The 18990-nt window shown below is 42.4% G+C and overlaps 11 protein-coding genes across 11 annotated transcripts; 4 read left to right on the forward strand and 7 right to left on the reverse strand.

Annotated features, from left to right (window-relative positions):
• Positions 1-30: 30 nt before the first annotated feature.
• PUMCH_001272 (uncharacterized protein) lies at positions 31-1437 on the reverse strand (the record flags this gene model as incomplete). Its single annotated transcript, XM_063020332.1, has 1 exon — positions 31-1437. The coding sequence occupies one exon, from the start codon at positions 1435-1437 to the stop codon at positions 31-33; it is 1407 nt and encodes a 468-aa protein (XP_062876402.1).
• Positions 1438-2717: 1280 nt separating this feature from the next.
• PUMCH_001273 (uncharacterized protein) lies at positions 2718-3467 on the forward strand (the record flags this gene model as incomplete). Its single annotated transcript, XM_063020333.1, has 1 exon — positions 2718-3467. The coding sequence occupies one exon, from the start codon at positions 2718-2720 to the stop codon at positions 3465-3467; it is 750 nt and encodes a 249-aa protein (XP_062876403.1).
• Positions 3468-3605: 138 nt separating this feature from the next.
• Positions 3606-5057, reverse strand: PUMCH_001274 (uncharacterized protein; the record flags this gene model as incomplete). The annotated part of the gene is made up of 1 exon (XM_063020334.1): positions 3606-5057. One exon carries the CDS (start codon positions 5055-5057, stop codon positions 3606-3608), a length of 1452 nt encoding a protein of 483 aa, XP_062876404.1.
• Positions 5058-6118: 1061 nt separating this feature from the next.
• PUMCH_001275 (uncharacterized protein) lies at positions 6119-6688 on the reverse strand (the record flags this gene model as incomplete). Its single annotated transcript, XM_063020335.1, has 1 exon — positions 6119-6688. The coding sequence occupies one exon, from the start codon at positions 6686-6688 to the stop codon at positions 6119-6121; it is 570 nt and encodes a 189-aa protein (XP_062876405.1).
• A 579-nt stretch (positions 6689-7267) lies between these two features.
• PUMCH_001276 (uncharacterized protein) lies at positions 7268-8104 on the forward strand (the record flags this gene model as incomplete). The annotated part of the gene is made up of 1 exon (XM_063020336.1): positions 7268-8104. One exon carries the CDS (start codon positions 7268-7270, stop codon positions 8102-8104), a length of 837 nt encoding a protein of 278 aa, XP_062876406.1.
• A 431-nt stretch (positions 8105-8535) lies between these two features.
• PUMCH_001277 (uncharacterized protein) lies at positions 8536-9339 on the forward strand (the record flags this gene model as incomplete). Its single annotated transcript, XM_063020337.1, has 1 exon — positions 8536-9339. The coding sequence occupies one exon, from the start codon at positions 8536-8538 to the stop codon at positions 9337-9339; it is 804 nt and encodes a 267-aa protein (XP_062876407.1).
• Positions 9340-9647: 308 nt separating this feature from the next.
• PUMCH_001278 (uncharacterized protein) lies at positions 9648-10175 on the forward strand (the record flags this gene model as incomplete). Its single annotated transcript, XM_063020338.1, has 1 exon — positions 9648-10175. The coding sequence occupies one exon, from the start codon at positions 9648-9650 to the stop codon at positions 10173-10175; it is 528 nt and encodes a 175-aa protein (XP_062876408.1).
• PUMCH_001279 (uncharacterized protein) lies at positions 10164-12113 on the reverse strand (the record flags this gene model as incomplete). The annotated part of the gene is made up of 1 exon (XM_063020339.1): positions 10164-12113. The coding sequence occupies one exon, from the start codon at positions 12111-12113 to the stop codon at positions 10164-10166; it is 1950 nt and encodes a 649-aa protein (XP_062876409.1).
• A 616-nt stretch (positions 12114-12729) lies between these two features.
• On the reverse strand, positions 12730-13743 carry PUMCH_001280 (uncharacterized protein; the record flags this gene model as incomplete). Its single annotated transcript, XM_063020340.1, has 1 exon — positions 12730-13743. One exon carries the CDS (start codon positions 13741-13743, stop codon positions 12730-12732), a length of 1014 nt encoding a protein of 337 aa, XP_062876410.1.
• Positions 13744-14009: 266 nt separating this feature from the next.
• Positions 14010-15074, reverse strand: PUMCH_001281 (uncharacterized protein; the record flags this gene model as incomplete). Its single annotated transcript, XM_063020341.1, has 1 exon — positions 14010-15074. The coding sequence occupies one exon, from the start codon at positions 15072-15074 to the stop codon at positions 14010-14012; it is 1065 nt and encodes a 354-aa protein (XP_062876411.1).
• A 1441-nt stretch (positions 15075-16515) lies between these two features.
• PUMCH_001282 (uncharacterized protein) lies at positions 16516-17532 on the reverse strand (the record flags this gene model as incomplete). The annotated part of the gene is made up of 1 exon (XM_063020342.1): positions 16516-17532. The coding sequence occupies one exon, from the start codon at positions 17530-17532 to the stop codon at positions 16516-16518; it is 1017 nt and encodes a 338-aa protein (XP_062876412.1).
• Between the last annotated feature and the right edge of the window lie 1458 nt (positions 17533-18990).

The following is an 18990-nucleotide window of genomic DNA, read 5'->3' on the forward strand; positions in this document are numbered from 1 at the left end:
CCAGCACACATTTGTTCAGGGATATCATGATCAAAGCATCAAAATTGCTCCCAAGAAAATCGAGAATAGCATAATTTTCACGCCAGCAACATTACTGTGGCCATCAGATTTCAGTGTCTGGCCAGAAGGACTGACAGAGGTTTGCACAACCTGAGAGGAAACAGACGAGGCAACACTTGTTTGAGAATAGTTTGGTACTCTAACTGCAGAGGGAACAGTCGAAGAAATTACCTCGATCTGTGAATCTGTGTTGTAGGAGGCCTTAGCTATTGAAATTTCCATATCTTCGTAGTCATACACAACATACGCACCACTGAGGAAGTTGTCACCCAAGATGGAAGTCTCAGCATTTCTAATACCGAGATAACAGAGCTTACTAGTCATGTTTCCAACAAAGTTAGACAATGGCATCTCAAGAACGCCACCAGAGAAGTCAAATGCCAAGGTCATGTTCAGCTTCATATAGGCACAGTCGACGGTTTGAACCTTTTCGTGTCCCTTAAATGGCTTTGCTCCCATCATCTTTGAGATTGCGTCGACAACAGCCTGAGGGAAATACGACACCTGAGAGCCACTGTCAAGAGTAACTGCGATTGACTGGTTGGAAATTGGGATGCTAAAATCCTTACCCTTGATCTTAAGCAGATCAAGTTTAACCAGAAGACTTCTGTTCTTAACTACTTGCAGTGCTAACTCTTCAACAATTGGCATAGTAAACAATTTTCCGGTGTACTTCTTTTGGTCAATTGCACCAAACAAGATAGAGCCCTTAGTAGCATTGGCAGCATTCAAAAACATGGAATAAGCGGTTTTCTTGATGTACCCTAATGACTTCAATTGCATGGGGAAGTTCTCATATGTACCCATTTGGGTGTTGAGTAGGGAAGCCTCATTATTTCGCAATCCAATGCCAAAAACGGGGTTAGACGAAGAGGTTTGATTCACTACTCCGAACGTCATGTTGGGAATAGTGTAATTTCCAAACAGAATGCTGTCCAGTCCGTAGACACCAGATGCGCCGCTCTTGTCTAGGTATTCGATAACGAAAGGGCCAATGGTCAGATTGACCTTGAAGCTCAGAGAGAGACCTGTGTTGAAAGATCCAAAAGAAGTACAAGTGTTGCTTGCTGCTGGCTTTGTCTTGCCGACTTCTAGGCAGGCAGCGTTGGACCCGACCACCCATAAGTCGGAAGACCCAGTGTCTAACTGAACAATTTGTTTTTGACGCGAAGATCCGAGCTCCAACACAGCATTGTAAACAATTTGGTCGTTCAGAAGAGGAAGGAAAATAGATCCATTGTCTCTCTTTTGAATGCCTTTACTGATGTCGGGACGAGAGATTTCAAAGTCTAGCGCAAAGGGTTTTGGCACAGCCACTGCTTGAGCAGCGGAAATACCAGCAAGTGACAGTGAAATGAGGATAGAAGAGAAAAGCATCTTGCTAATGATATCTTTTTTACTGAATAATATTTGCAATTAAGGGCCCACTACCCCATCTTATATGTCTTGGTCATCTGCATGGCGGTTAACTAAAGATGTCACCAGCACCACCCTGCAGAATGCTCCCCCCTCTACGATGACACATAATATGATACGAAACTCGTGACCTCTGCGTGGAAGCCTCGTATTTTATATGGAACAGTTCTATTTTTTGCTTTGGGTTCCATTGTAATTCGTTCTAGTGGTAGCTTGCGAATGCTCTTTTTTTATGTTTGACTATAGTCGTTCACTTCAGTTGATGTTTGGGGGTGCAGGGCGGCCCGCCCGCATTTGGCAAAGGCGTTGAAAGTGGTCGCTTAATCTGTCTATAAGATACACTAAAAGGGACAAACAGAAACACCCGATTGTGTCGGGATAAGTGGTCCCTGCATTCAATAACCTCAATTAAGATTGGAATTGACAAAAGTTTTTAAAAAAAGAAAATTGTTTTCATTGCAACTATCAGAAAAGTTGGTGAAGGACACTTGTACTCATAATCTATTAAGTTTTGGTTCTAGTTTTGAAAAATGAGGCTACAAACGGTAAATGTGGTCTGCAGTGACCTGGATAAAATACGACGAAGGTCCAGCAGTTATGTCTATATGCATTACCTTTCTTTCTTGGGGGCCTTTTTTTAGTCGGCCATTTCTGAGTTTGTGAACAATGACAAATTTGGACGAAATTGAGGTAATTACCTCAAATGGAAGAGTAGGCAATAAACGAATTCGGCGGAGACTTTTGTTGTGGTGTCTCTTAATTTGTTGCATCTAGCCTCGGCTGCAGATCCTTCGCCATCGTGTCACTTCTCCATATAGATTCGGGACACCTTGTGCACGAAATGCTGTGAAAATTTTGGCAGGGAATTTGCCGAAGACTTCCCCGCCAATAGTTTGCACTAATGGCCTCTATTGTGTTCATATCCGAGTCTGCGAAATAGAGTAGACGAGAAAGCTCCAATGTCTTGAACTGCCTCGTCTATTCTGAATTAGGTAAACCAGATACGATGTATCAAAAATATCATAAGTTTCCCAACTATTTCGACCTTTTGGACCCCCGGCAGCAATATCAATCTTAGTTCTGATCCGGTATATCTCAACAGGAAGCAAGAAAAGTAGTTTTCGCTGAAAAAAAATCTTAATTCTTTATAATCAAAAAATCTGAGACACATTTGAAACAGCTACGACATTTTGCATTGTCCATTTTGACGAATCACCAAGTCAAAGGTAGATCTGTAAATCATGAATCAAGGTGCCAAGTACGGACGAGCAAACCAAACTATAAAACGTGAGACAAATCCTGACCATTTTTTTTTCCTCATCAACTCAACTACCATGAAATCTGCTCATATTGCCTTCTTAGCTATGCTCATCATTGGCACCAATGCTAGATTCTTATTGAGTTGGAACGGAGATTCTCGCAAAGACATTTTGGATAGAATAAAAGAGAACAAAAATAAACGAGAACTTCAAAACATGGGTGGTTTTGAGAAAGAGTTGGATGAAGTTTCTTTTTTGGCTGAGCTTGCTGAATATATTGCATCATCCGGCTTAGATCAAGGCGGTTTCATTTCACGCGAGAGTAATGATTACTCTGAGACCGACAATTCCAATTTTGAAACTGAAACTGAAATGGGAGACAAAATTCAAGAATACAAAAGGTCGGCTCAATGGTTTGAGACCAATTCTAAAACTCTTCAGTCTTGGCAAGAGTTATTAAGAGAGGCAAGACGCAACAGGATCACTCCTAGAATCCTTGACACTTTGTGTAGCTTCTCTGCTGAATTGGAAAGAAACTTTGAAGGAAATGGTCTCAGTATTGAGGCTTACTACTGTGGAGATTTCGTTTCTGAGGATTTGGATTACAAGGTTCTGACCAACGACGACTTGATAGAGCTGGTCGAGAACTTTAGAAACGAGGTTGAGTTTCATGGCTTGGAAGCCAGATACTTCTACTGTGAGTATAAGGAATCTCAAACACAACTATTATGAGAAATACTCAATCATGATCGCTTTCACGTTTTCAATGACATGAAGTAGTTGAACGTTACAATAATTCCATATAAACAAATTCATACATTCATCAGATAGTCTTTTGCACTATTTATCCTTTTTGTCACATGTATATCATTAAATCTTAACACCAACACTCTTACCTTGGTCCAATCTCTTCTCAGTCAAGGCAGCGATAACAGCAGCACCGACACCGGAACCGTCCTCAGCAGGAACGATGACAATTGGGTCCTCCTCGTTGTCGGCCCAGCCGAAAATGTCTCTCAAACCTTGAGCAGCTCTCTCCTTGAAACCAGGGTACTTTTGGTAAACCGAACCGTCAGCGGCACAGTGGGCAGTCTTGTAACCTCTCTTTTGGCAAATAGCAGCAATACCACAGACACTCAATCTGGAAGATCTCTCACCGATCAACTCGGCCAATCTTCTGATGACCTTTCTCTCTGGGACGGTGGTCTGAATACCCAACTTCTCGTCGAACAAGTCTTGGACATCAGACAAGTTCTCGAATGGGTCCTCCTCGATCTTGGCAGGGAAGGAGGTGTCCATCACGAAAGGCTCGTGCATCTTCTTCAAATCCTGACCAGCGAAGATCAACTTCTTCTCGTCAGCCAACTCAAGCAAGATCAAACGCAAAACCTCACCCAAGTAGTAACCAGAGATCATCTTCTCGAAAGATTGTTGGCCTGGTCTTGGGGACTCAGCATCGATTTGAAGGTCGTACTTGGTTCTTGGCAAAACGAGGTGCTCGTTGTCGAAGGAACCGTACTCACAGTTGATGGCCATTGGGGTGTCGTTGCTGACATCGTCGCACAATCTGCCCTCCAACTTAGGAATGTCACCACAGGTGTCGTAGTAAGCACCGTTGACACCAGTACCGAAAATAAGACCCATCTTGGTCTCGACATCAGCATACATGGAAGCAACAAGAGTACCGGTAGTGTCGTTGATTAAAGCGACAACCTTTACTGGAACATTGAGCTTCTCAATGGCAGTTTGCAACATTGGAACAACGTCCTTACCCTCGACACCATCAATGTCGAAACCCTTGGTCCATCTTTGCAAGATACCTTGGGTGATGTTGTCTTGAGAAGCAGGGTAGGAGAAAGTGAAACCAAGAGGCAATGGAGCAGAGACACCCTCTGGGAAGAACTCATGCACGAACTTTTGCAAACACTCGGCAATGAAACCCCACAACTCATCAGCAGTGGCAGTTCTCATGTGCTTTGGCAATGCATACTTGGATTGAGTGGTGTCGAACTTGGAGTTACCGAGCAACTTGACCAAAACAACTCTCAAGTTGGTTCCACCCAAGTCGATAGCCAAGTAGTCACCAGTCTCAGAACCGGTTGGGAAGTCAAGGACCCAACCTGGAATCATAGGAATGTTTCCACCCTTCTTGGACAAACCCTTGTCCAATTCAGTGATGAAGTGCTTGGTGATCTCTTGCAACTTAGAAGCAGGGACAGTAAGGATCTGTTCCAAGTGGGAGATCTCCTCCAACAAACCTTGAGGGACATCAGTGAAGGTACCCTTTCTGTGTTGGGGAGCTTTTGGGCCTAATCTAACCATTTTAAGTGTATGTGTTGTGTAGAAAGAACGAAGAAATTGGTTCTGTTAGTCCAAAGGGAGCGGGGGAATTTTCACCTTCTTATATAATATTTGGTGGACAGTCCGCATTTCAGGCGTATTATCTGCAGGATGCCGCCTGGGTATGCACTAGTGCTGCCCATGCATCACCTACGTTGTTGGGGCAATCTGGGGCGAGAGGATGGGGCAACGCGGGGCAGAATGGAGACAGAACCTCCAATTGGAGGCTTGCATTGGTGGTTTGATTGGTCCGGCCGGAAAAACTTTTCCTTGTGCCGCCCAATTCGGCGCCGCTACGTTGGGTGGGCTCACCGACTAGTATCACGGATAAACTAGTTGTTGTACTGCAGGTAGATGATTTTCGCATTTCGGACATTTCCATTCCGTCCCCCACCTCGCAATCTGGGACTTGCCCCGTATGATGAGATTTTGAATTTCGTCGGATGCTAATGGATTTGTGCAAATCCCCGGATCAATCCGGTTTTTTCATCTCGTCGTGCATCGCATCCCATAGAATAAGCTTTGATCCGCCCACTACCCCACGCTGACTCCACCTAGTCCCCGGAAAAATTCTAGTTCAAGCTGCAGGAGGTCATCTACATGCATGAATCAGGGATATTAGGAGCCAATACAACAACAGAATCAGTCAGACCATCTCCTGGGGTTGGCGTTGGATCATGCCGGACTGCCGTCCGAGGTCTTCGCAAGCGCATAATTAGGGATCTATTAATCCGAGCCTATTCCTGGAATTCAGGCTCAAAGTCTGACGTGGGCACACCTATCAAATTGCCTTTTGAAGGCAGCATTTACTTAGAAATGAGGTCCCCCATGTCTCTAATTACCCTAGAATTCAGAACTCGCTACAATAACGAACAGTTCATGTCAATTGTGAAAAGTATTGTAATGCAGAAAAGATATGAAAGTGTGACACGATGAATGACTGAGTAGAAAAAGACCTCAAATTTGCTCCCAGATGAATTCAGTATTTAGTGATAGTGAATAAGTGCTCTTGACCAGAAGCAGAAACTACCTGACTGGTTCTTTCACCAGAGTTTCTCCCTGATTGCATCGTAGTTTTTCATCTGATCCGAAATATCGTACATGTTTCCGCGAACTTCATTTATGTAGTTGTCTAGCTCGTCGAAGTCTTTGAGTTTAGGATCTTCGCTTGCTGGTTTAGGTGGCAGCGCAAAAAAGTCGTTCATTCTCTGCCGTATTTGCTCATTTTCCTGCTCTGTGTCAGTAGCGTCATTTTTAGCCAGTGCATAGGTGAATGTCTTTTCGCGTTCTTCTCGTGTTTTGTTAGTTGCAGCCTGATAGGTGACCACCTTATCTAGTAGTTTCTCTTGGGAACTCTTTATCAGCTGTAGACTGGTAGCAAATTCTTCTGTGAAAAAGCTGCCATGCTTGCTCACCGTTTCAGCCATCGCCTTTACGTCATCTAATACGTCAATCTGTGTCCATAGCTTGTCCAGCATAGCTACGCTTGCCCTAGCGGTGGGAATTTGATCTATGGTTGGTAAGCTCTCCGTATCTTGAACCGAATTCCGGTTTCCAACGGGATTGAAAGAAACCCGGGAAACCAGGATATCGTCACTATCAGGAAAGTTCATAGAAACTACGAGTTCAGTTAAATTGGGTGATTACTCAGTTGCACAAAGTTTCTGATATGATACGCCTGATGATCTCAGTTGAGTTCTTGCTTTATAGTTGCGATGATTAGGGCACTCGTTGGCGCAAATTCAATTGTAGGTTGTCCTGTTGTGCTAATTATACTAGGCTGGGGTAAAACCTGAAAGACAAAAGAGGCAATCGAAGTTTGAAATTCTTTTGAAAAAACAAGACGGATTTAGCGCTTGAGCTAGACTGCAATTTCTGATTTCATGAATCCACGTTAAAATCTTCAAACTTCCATTTGACATGAGGCAAAGAAATCTATTGTAACATAAAGTCGTTGTATATAATCATTTCGTAGCGGGATACGCCTTTGATATCTTTCTTATTCTAAATCAATTTCTTCTTGTCATTCAAATCTATTTATCTTTTTTTTTGCCTATTTCTGTGATTATCCTTTGAACTCTTCTCCATTGTATTCCCTTTATAACACATTATCACTCATTTTGCTCACTTCTGATGCACTTAATACAGTTCTAAGGATCTCTTCGATATCATAACTAGCCGAGATCCCTGCAATGTCCACTGTCCGCTGGAAAAAGCTCCTTTACCTCCGACAACCTTATCCAGACAACTACACAGACACTTCGTTTCTCGATCAGCTCCGGCGAAACACCACTGTGGCTAAATACTCATATCTGAAACTCGTGCATGACTTCACTCTAGTGGCCTTTTACGGCCTGTTACTTTTACTAGTGAACGTCAACTTCTCTGCAATCTACATGAAGCTATGGAGCGCCCATGTTCCAACATGTCTATCATCGTTTATAACAACCCTACTTGTGTGTTTGGATTCTCCATATAACACAAGGAAACGTCCGTTTATGCTGTACATGCTCATATGTATGCTTCTACTTGTGTTTTCGCCAGTGCTACGGTCTCTCACGCAATCCACATCCCTGGACTCGATCTGGGCTCTTCTGCTGATCTTGACGTGTCTTACGGCAGCATTTCACGACTACACTTTGGACTTGGATGCAACCTACCGAAACATCATGTCAACCAATATGTCCTTTGCCAATCTGATTGTGTTGGCTTCGCGACTCCCATCGTCAATGAGTGTTTTTTCTTTTTTAGTTTTTTCGATTGAAGTCACCGTGTTCATTCCCCTCATCGACTTTCATTTGCGTAAGAGGCTGCACTCAGCTCACTTCGTCGCCCTTGTAATGGTGTTTTGCACTGTGGCATGGGTAATATACCGTGTGCACGGTTTACTATTCCTAGGCCTTTACGCTGCTGGAATATTTTTAATTCTGGTTTGTTTACCGATGTATTTCATTTTCTTACAGCGGTACAAAAATGAGCTTCAGGGCCCTTGGGACACGGCTAAACCTGTGCTCAAATCAATTTCGTAAAAACAGGATTTCCAGAATGAGGATTATTCATATTTTACGATTTTTGTATCATCTTAGATCCATTGGGCCATGGAGCAGGGGCATTCTATGATGAAATGACAAGTGTTCAGCCACACTCATTAACAATCTTGCTCAAATCGAGACAAAAAAAACGGATATTTTTATGATACTTATTTCTGCTGAATAAGCCAAAAACGATTAGATTTGAGTATTTGTTTGCTTGGCTTGTTCAACGTGTTTCTAGAAGCTTCACTTGCATGGCGAATCGATTTGTAATTCTTGCAAATGATCGCCACCGCCACCAATGGTATAAATATTTGGGCCCCGAATTAGGGTTCAAACTAAAATATTTGCTACTACTCAGCTAACACCTTAATTGAGAAATTATCAAACCCTCATCCTTTCCCCAGATATTCTTAAGAGTTCGCATCATGTCTGGCCTCTCGAAACTACTCATGTCCAAGCCAGCACTAGACAATCAGGGAGTTTTAGACTTGGGTAAAAACTGCTATCTATGTAATCAGCTAGATTTCCTTCCGTTTCATTGCGAACTTTGCGATCACACATATTGTTCCCAACATCGAAATGTGGATATTCACAACTGTAAACTCCCAGAAAGACAGACCAATAGCAGCACCTATCATGGACCATCAGCTGCCTCTTTATTTCCAGACCCTGAAACACGTCAGAAGGCCCTAGAGGAACTGTTTCAGAAAGTAGCCGTCCGCCTGGCCAATCTCATTGCCAAAGAAGAGAAAAGTAAGAGTACGCCCATTGCAAAGCTCCGGAAGTTCTTGCAAATACAAAAGTCCAAAAAAGCTAAAGATGGGAAGAATTCATTTCTCAGCAAGCTCAAGCTGCTGAAACCCGAATCACCAGTCGTCCAAATTTCGGCACTCAAGAAGGTTGCCAAAGGAGCACCCAATGTCCAGATTGCTGATAGAATATACATATGGACGTTGTACATCAATCGCAACGAAGAAGACCTTGATAAAATTTCGGAAGAGAAGGAGAAAATAGGTCTATGGATACTGCGAAATTGGTCTGTGGGACGCTCCTTAGATCTGATTGCCGATCAACTTAAAATAATGAACCGCAACAATTCCACGTCACATACGAACGAACGTTTGAGTTTGTTTCGAGTATCAAACGATGAACCCGTTGCGCTAGATTTGAGCAAAAAGAACCAAGGTTATCTAAAAACTGGAGATACTCTCTACCTAGTCAAAGGTTGATTCAAGCTGGATTTCAAGGTTTATGTTGGTAACTGAAGCGGCGCGACGAATCTTGCGCATATGACATCAACGATTTCCTGTTAATGTTGGACATATGGGAACAGAGCATCATTAGTACACCATCTCTAGTGGTTCCTTTGATCTTAACAGTTCAAAGAGAAATATATATGTGCTAAAATAAATAACATTGCATAGATTTAGGAAATTTGCTACCTAAATACACAAATATTAATGTTGTGGTATATGAACCCGTACCTCCGAGACCATATGATCCAGTACCCCGGTTTTTTCACAAAGAACACCACAAAATGGGAATCCACCCCTTCATTAGGACCTCTTTACTCACACTAACATGGATCCCCGTTTTGTATGAATTCCATGACCATGCATATCAACCATGCGAGATCCGCGGTGCCTCAATGGCCCCAACTCTTAACCCTGCTACAGATTCGATGAAAAAAGATATAGTTCTTGTCCAAAAATTTAACGTAAGAAAACCAGGGTATTTGAAGAGAGGAGACGTTGTGATGCTCAGGTCACCATCTGATCCTGAGAAGCTCCTTGCGAAACGTGTGATAGGTGTTCAAGGAGACACTATCATTCCAAGAGACCCTAAATATCCAAAGGAGAAAGCCTTAATTCCACGCAACCATTTATGGGTTGAGGGCGACAATCAGTTCCATTCAATTGACTCTAATAACTTTGGTCCTGTGAGCCAGGGCTTGGTGGTTGGGAAAGTTACCAATGTCATATGGCCAATTCTGAGGTTTGGGTCTGATGTGCTGAAAGGTGGTCGAATGCTGAGTGCATTTCTGCCGATATCATCAGAAAGTTGATCTCTCCAATTCATAAAGTCGAGCATTTCTCGCAACTAAGAATGGGTCAACTCTACCACTAGCCAACTTAATAGAGTCCTGATCGCCCCTTTCTCGACGAAGATCCTTGGTATATTCAACCTCCAAAAGGGTTTCTTCGTCCTTGCATTTGCTTCCATAATGATCACCTCTGCAAGTCTTGTCTGGAACCCAAACACCAAGAAACGGACGGAACGACCAATTATTGAAATGCTTAAATAGCATCCCCTTGGGGTACTCTGCTCTGAGTATAGGCATGAAATCTCGGGGCACCAAAGCTAGTGCACCTTCAAAGCTAGTTTCTTGCAAGGGCGACAAAGCTTCTAAATGGTAAAAGTGATTGTTTTTGCAATTTACTAGCTTCTTGTCAGCCACTGCTCGATGCTCTCTTCTGTGAAGATCTTCATGGTATATTCGAAGCATGGTGTCTCGGTGCAATGCTGAACTACAAACCTCTGAATATTTCGGATCAACTAATGAATGGAGTTTCTCAATATCCGTCAAAAAATCGAGTTCGAGCTCACAAGTCAAAGATAGAGCAGTTATGTCAACATACATCCCCGTCTCAACATCAATGAATCTTGCATCAATCACATTTGACCCTGCAATATCTGCTCGGTTCATGAAGTGCGGGCTCACATCAATAAAGTACAGTCGTACTACCAGATACTCTTCACCGCCTGCAAAATCTACCACAAGCGTCTGATTGAATTTTCTCGCTAAATTGTAAAAGCTCAGGGCAGGCATTTGAACATCGATATCTTCGTCCCAGGGAAAACTGAGACCGTTCCAATACCATCCAAGTAAGGACCCGTGGGCTAACCATGTTTTGAGACTGTGTTGTTTGCAAAATTTAAACCAAGCGCGGCTTGTCCGATGGAGGACAAACTGACGCTCGGAGGTCGAGTAAGTGTCTGTCTTGAAAAATCTCCAATCATAGTGAAATCCATTATGGCTCCCTATTAGATGGGCCTCGTTGAAGTATTTGGACGTATTGTTCATACAGGACTCAGTATTCTTGAATAGAGCTTTGTCATTACCATGCAAATTTCGTAGGTTTTGTGGGTTCCTCTCGTGCGGGAATCGAAAATCATCTGATAGTAAATCGAAGCTGTAAGAGGAATCGGACATGAGATGGGATAGGTTATTCTTTGATGAATTTTGTAAATGATTCCGTGCCTCCATGTTGAAATTAGATTGTATAAGACGTGAGCTCAAGTACTCTGCTGCTGGAGAACCTTCCAAGAATAAATTTGCTAAATGTATGAGACTGGTCTTCGGATATCGAGATTTATTAAACAGAGAATCCAATGCAAGCAAACAAGACCATTGATCCTCGCCAATCCCAATCAAGTTAATTTGAGATGGCTGGAACGAATTCAGATACAATAGGTAACTTGCAGCTACATATGCTCGCTCGGAAACACTCAATGGTTTCTCAATTGGCACTCCAACTGATATGTCAGCAATGAGTAGATTTTGTTGCATTGCTATCTCGTTGGATCTTGGATAACTAGCCCCATCTATTTTGCTCTGATGCAAAACTGAGCGCAAATCTAATAGAGTATCCCATTCGAAAGGCAAAGACGGCAATTCTCCCTTATCTGATAGAGACTTGGTAATGAAGCTCAACCAAAGGGCTGGAATAAGACGTGGATCGAATTCAGTGCTTTGTTTTTGAAAAGCTAGTGTCAATGTTGATTTGAAGCTCATAATTGGCCAAGGAATTAACGATTCATCCAATTTTGGATGCATCTTATGAAGAAATACTCTGATTTCGGTATTAGAGTATTGATGCTGTGATACATCTTTGACCTTGACAAATGAAACAAAACCTAAGAATGCTGGGTATAGCAAACAAATGAAGGTAATAAGCGATCTGAATGACACTTTTGCGTTGCTGCTGCAATGGCTAAGCATTTTTAATTGCTAATCCCATTGTTTGTTGGCTTGTTGCAAGAAGTTGAGGTGTGGAGACAGAAGGATTCTTGAAGCGTTGTAGAGAAAAACAATTCGTGAATTTGAAAATGACATAACTTTATGAAAGCCGGGCATTCATCACCGGGCTTGATTGAAAAATTACTGACATAACTTAATCCTGATTGATTTGGACGTCTTTTTTGTATATCTCGAGGTAATTAGAGAAGCCCTGGTTTCGATTAAAGGGAATATGTAAATTGTCCACAAGGACGACAAATTTGATCTTTTAAAAAACTGGGGTATTTGGTGATTAGCATTCAAAAGTTTGGTATGTGATTCCTAGCTGTCAACGAGAAGCCCTTTGACACGAGCGTGTTGGCTTGGAGGAACAATCCCAAACCTATTCCAAATGATTTACTTTCCGAGACCCAATGAATATCTTTTCGGGACCCAATTTTTAAATTTAATGTCAGTTACTCTCAAAATAAATGTATGCAACTCTCGTTTTGACCAGGGCCGGCAGACGATAGTAGGAACCGTTACCCTAGTTTAAATAAGCATGTGGTTTCAAAGTGATAGTGCGGCCAGTCTAACTGGGATTTCTCCGCGAGACTGACTATCTCATGTACCTTCTCTCTGGAAAGTAGTATTGCGGCCAGTCTAGCTGAGCTTTCTCCATAAGACTGACTATCTCATGTAGCCTGTCTCTTCTCAGTGGATAGAGATTATTAAGATGAAAGTAGACTTGGCCCGTTGAGAACGAGAGACAAAGCAACACAAATAGTAATCCGAACAATCCCAGTGTCAAATAGATAGGATAATAAATACTATTATCAAGACACCAGTAGTTGAATACCAATGTGGAGAAGAAAATCAAGGGACAATTGAGGAAGAAAAGTCTGTCTCGGAAGATTCTGTTTCGGAACATTCTCAATACTGGGAACCCGTACTTATTCTTAATGGCGTACGTATACCACACGCCCTGGAATTCGTTTGCATAAAGTGTCTTTAACAGCTCGAGATATCTTTCATTTGTATTTTTGAGAAGCTCCAAAAATTCTTCGTAGTATTTCCTAAGACGCTCAGAGCCCAGGCAATCCCAATCACCTATTGATGTATGATAAAGATGATTAAGTCTCAGCTTGAAGGATTCTATTTCCAAAACCCATGCAGTGGGTGGACATCGAGACGCTTGCTCTGTGCCATCCCGCATCAATTGTATCGAAAGAATTTTCCTTCTTTCCCATCTCTGATACTCATTTATCAAACAAAGAACCTTCAATAAAAGTTTCTTCGTACCTATTGCAAATGACCACCATAGCTCCTCGGAAATGTGTGGTTCGGCCCGAAGTCGGTCCTCCAAGTCCGAATCCAATATTTTTATCGCGTCCTGCCACCAAGTATACAACGGGTTTAACGGCTTTTGATATTTCGTGCTATTTTTAGTGGCGACGGGATCTGTATCAGTTCGCACCCGTTCTGACCATGTGAGCAGAGGCCACAGTCCTAATTGAGAATCCAAATGGTAATATTTCCGACGTTGCTCGTCTCCGTCTGACTCAGATGAAAAGCACAGCCAATCATCCTCATCTTGCCAACGGTCAATTCGCCTCCTGTAGTTTACGCTCATTGAGGAAAATGTGCTTTGAAGAAAAAGAGGTGAATGATGCCTATTTAATGCATCTCTGTAACGTATGGTCAATGCTTTATGCGTTATGATAGAGTATTATGCTCTGACATATCACTCTGGAAGAAACATAATGATTCAAACGTAATGCTTGCTGCTTTTTTGTCGCATTTGATAAAAGTTCTCGTTTGTTCACTAATCTGTACCTCAAATCTATTCCTGCTAGAACTTGAGTGAGTTATCAAAAAAATGTGCTTGAGAGTTTGATCTCATTTCTGAACCAGGAAAGGAGTGTCAAACCATCTACAATCTTCGATGACAGAGAATGCAATTGCTGGTTGCGCCCATGGATCCCATTTTTCACGTCTAAATCTTTTGTACCAACGATACATGGAGCCCCATGTAGGATCTGAACCAAACAGAATAGTTGGCCACTCTGCTCGGGCAACTTTCATTGCCTGAGCAGCCACTTTGTATTGTTTCCATCTTAAAGGGTGAAGAGAGCATAGGTAGTAGAGAAGTTGTCCTGAAGACCATGACAAGAGTAACAATAGACAAAAGAGTCCCGTAAAGCCGAAAATAATATACGATCCAATAGACAACCCATCATTGACACATAAGAGGATGTATACTGGAAACCATAGAGAGAAGATGAACGCTAAGAGTTTCATAAAAAAGCCACTGAAGACGCCTTCTCTCATGTCTCTCAAACCATTCGAGGCAAACTTGTTCCTGGTCAGAAATACATGCCAAACTCCCATGAGACGATATTCAAAGTATTCTCTGCGCTTCTCGAACTGATCGTGAAGTAAGTTAGACAAGTCTTCAAGAGTTTTATGGCAGGTTTCATCCAAGTTGGTTATTTGAAGCCTTTCCCATTCGGAATTTGCTTTGCCGAGTATCGCTCCGACCTCTTGCCTTAAAGATTCGAATCTAAATTCTGTATCTTTTGACTTTTGTGACACCTTCAGATAACCATGTGATGAAGAGCTTAAAATAAGTTTCAAAATATCGATTTCCCATTTTTCATGCCTGACAATCGCTTCAAAGAGCATCTTCACCAAGTCTTTCACAAACGAATCGTACGTCTGCGTCATTTGGCGGGTGAGGTTTGATTTGAGGTAACAACTAGCCACTGAGACACCAACTAACTTGCGGATTTCTGATCGGAGCTCGTAGTAGAAGAGTAAATCGGAGACCTCATTCCCGAGCTTGTGTTCAGTCAAACCTACAAGCTCCAGACGTTGACCGTTCTCTTCCGTAGAAGCTGCGGAGCGTTGTTGCTCAAGATCGGGTGCGCTCTCTGTTTTGCAAAGCAGATTGGATAATCTCATTATTTTAATCTTTTTCAATTTTTCAGTAGTCTCGGGTGTGAAGTAGTATCGGTCACGAAGAAATCGAGATGTTATTGAAACATTTGCTCATTTCTTTGCAAGGCTTATTATGCCAATGTTTTCTCATCATTTATCACCAATCTTTGTCTGTTCACGATCGACTCTGCCGCATATGATTCTGCAATGAACTAGAGCATTGCAAAGAAGATAGTAGTCCAAAAGGTCCTTCTTGAATGCTGTATGCGTCTGAGACAAAGCTGATATCGAGGCGCATTCAACATTTAAAACCGTTCCGGCTTGTTTCACTCTTAAGAGTTGCATTTGGACGTGCAATGGTTTTACTCAGACAGATTTAGGGTTCTCTCACTTGAGCACAAATCGGTTGAATTGCGTATGCTTGCAGATATTGGCTACCTTTCTGTACTCAACTGTCTATTCTTCGATATCTGATGGTTTCACTGACTGAAGACTACGCAAAGCCGTGCGCCCAGTCTTCGAAGACTAGCCTCGCATCTATTCGCCTCATTAAATATTGTTTAATGTAGAAGAACGACATCTCGTACATTTTCAAGCCTCTCACGACCATTGTTCTAATGTCATCGCATCCTGAGACTGGGTACCTCTCATCTTCTAATCTACACAGAAAACACGCCAAAACTGCCCATTTTACGTTCAATACCGTCTAAAAGTCGTTCTTCCAGGTCTTTTGGTCTTCCTCTATTCCACACCGATACCGGAGGGAGACGTCCGTCGAAGACACTCTGTGGCCGAGCTAGGATTCTTTACTGGATCACTACTGAATGAAAGGCAGAAAACCTCATAGAATCTAAACACAGTCAAATATTTCAAGAGCGATTCTATGTCTCAAGATTATACAAAAAACATTGTAGGTATGAACATTTCAAGTCTCTCGAAAATTTGTGATGATTGAGTTTGGGTTGGCTTTCACCATCAGAAACAAATCTATTAATGCTGGATTATGCATTCCCACACTGGTGTTTATAGTTGTGATTGAAGTAGTGAAGCTAGAAGATCACGCCGATAGGGTGCTATCCTGGTGGCGGTCCTGGAATCCGGTTGATTTACCGACCAGCTTAAGGTTGGGGGTGTCAATAGTGAGTTGTAAGACACTCTAATTGAAACATTCAAGGATTTGATGAAGAAGCTATTTCCGCAACTAAGCCTGAGAGCGAGGAGTGGATTATAGTGACATGAAAAATGATTGAGAATTTGAAACAACCAATGACAATCAAATGCTACAGATTTCTTTCCTCGGCCGTTTCTGAAATTTGATATCATCGATTAGGTGGTACATATGACCATACAAACACGCGGAAGACAATGCCCTGCTTCAACGGCAACGGGGTTTGCTTGTTTTCACCGATGGCCAGCTAGCTTCCGCACAAAGCGAGTCAGCCCGAAGGTTCACGCTCTTGGAAGTCTACTTTTGTGCATCTGGGTCAATCTTAAAGGATGGTTGGCGAATCCCTTGATAGAATTTCCAGAACAACCATGTAGGATAGGATCCAAAAATATTCACGGGCCAGTTCTTCTTAGCCGCTTCAATTATTTTCATGTTTGTCTCCCGTTGACAATGCATTAGCGGTACATTGAATGTCCGCACAAAATAGAGGATTCGACCAGTCGAGAACGCCATTAAGAGAAAGAGGACAAGAACAGCAAGGAGAATAGAGAATGCTACCACGTAGGTATAAAAATGCCTCTGAATGAATTCATAACTCTTCTCGATGTTCCAGGAGCTAAGACCGCCGACAACAGAGCCTGCCAACCCCAGGAGAAGGGAATTTTTCCATGCCCTGACTCTAGGAAACCCGTAATCATATCTGATTTGGAAGACTAACCATACGCCTTGGTACGTAGTCTCATAGCAGAATTTGAGCTTTTTAAGGTCCTTGTAAATCGATTTAGCCACTTTTCCGATGTACTCGCGAAAATGCTCATCTAATGCCCAGGGAGCCAGGCTGTCCCAGTCACTTATGTGCATTCGTTCATAAGCATATATGCTAATCTTCAAGGCAGTTATATCCTCTGTCCAACATTTCGGTTGCACTGAGTGTTCTTTCAAAAATCCATCCCTAAATTGAAGCATCAGTTTAACCCTTATTGTCTCAAGAAACTCATGACCCGCAACAGTTTCGAGAATTTGGGTCAGGGCCCTGAGCATTAGACTTACCAATAGATCCGTATCCTTTTGGGTAAAGTAAGATCTCTGAAGAAGATCTTTCTTTTCTTTGTAGAAAACTGAGCGGACCTTCGTTTCTAAATCTTGATAGATTTGATTCTTAGAAAATCCGAGAATGAAATTCAATGGCGGAAGCTTTCTGGAGGCTTCAGGAATCACGTAGCTTTGCTGAAGCCCGCCGACTTCCAGGGAAGTCGCATTGCGATTTAATCCCAACCCACCGAATAATTGAGGTATCAAAATCATGACTGTCATCTTTTTTTACCGATTCTTCAAAATTGTCAGGAAGGTGAAGGAGTATCGTAGAAACACAGCACTGCACCGCCTTTGAATACAAGCAGCGCCACGATGCAAAATGTAAAAAAAAAATTGCAAGAAATATTTTGAGTTTGTATGTTAAAATTGAAGGGTTCTTGTCCTCGAATTGCATGAAAAATTGCATTGCCTGACCTTCGTCACAGACTTGCCTCCATAATACAATGGAGAGGACTACGTATGAGTTCATCCTGGTCTGCCTACGATTGCACGAATGACATTTCATGAGTCTTTACGTGGTGCTCTAAGCTAATAGACTTATCAATGGGGAAAACCGTACGACTCACCTCTCCCGGTTTTGTTGAGGTGGTCTTGACTCGTTCCAGTTTCCTACTGACCAACCTAAGTACCACACAATCCCCCCTCCAATCACCATGTCAGAACCTTTACCAGACCGAAGCTACTTAGAAGTTAGCCTCCTATCCGTCCCATTTCTTCTCAGCCCTATCTCCACGCCTCTGAGCCGGTTCTGATCCAGTTGTGACAATGGATTAGCTCCTCCAGCACGTCCAATCCAGTCCAGTCCAATCCATGCCCTCGGCCGGTGCCCGGTTCGTCCATCCACACTCCACTTCTTTCCACCTGCGGGCACAATCGAGGTGCCACTGACTTCAGGATGGAACGGGGGAAGATGTTATACGCCGGAGCGTGTTTCAGATTTCGCTGTTTAGAATTTGCGTCCACATGCGCTCTATCGCAAAGGAAATACGACAAGAGCTTAAGAATCAGTAAAGACGAATGAAAAAAGTATACAATGATGAAAATCTTGATCTTTGTCGTTTCGATAGGGGCGAAAGTGGCTGATGTAGCGAACCTGCAGGCAATCACACTGTCAAATCCACAGTCACCATCGGTTTGTTGTTGTATCTTTGTGCATTTCGTAAGACCTTGTGGAGAATGTAGGGTAGCGGAAATCTTATAAATCATTTACCAAGAGTGGCTCAAAAACACGCTGCTTGTTTTTTCTCAAAAGAACATTATACTCACTATTTGTAATTTGCTAGTCCTTCTGACGTACCTATTTTAGTATGTCTCCCTACCTCAGGATAATCACAAATCCTCAAAACCATTGTCTCCTGACTTGGAATTATCTCTCATCCTCGTATGTAATGTTTTCAATCCTGAAGAGCTTATCCATTCCTCAAATTCCTTTTCCTTCGATCTGCTCGATTGTCATGAAGTGAGAGCTGGATTGTGATTTGTAAAAATTCTCAGGGATCACTATGTATATCATAATGTAAAAACACGTTTCATTGAGTAAACTCGACTCAACTCGCCATGATTTGTTTCATGAATTCATTCAAAAGAAAATCCTGATATTATTCATCCCTCTTATCAGTCAATTTTATTAAATGCCATTCTGAATTTGGCTCATTGGAAAGTCCAGAGAAGCCAACC

This window comes from Australozyma saopauloensis, chromosome 2 (genome assembly GCF_035610405.1).
Source record: "Australozyma saopauloensis chromosome 2, complete sequence".
Classification (NCBI taxonomy): Eukaryota; Fungi; Ascomycota; class Pichiomycetes; order Serinales; family Metschnikowiaceae; genus Australozyma; species Australozyma saopauloensis.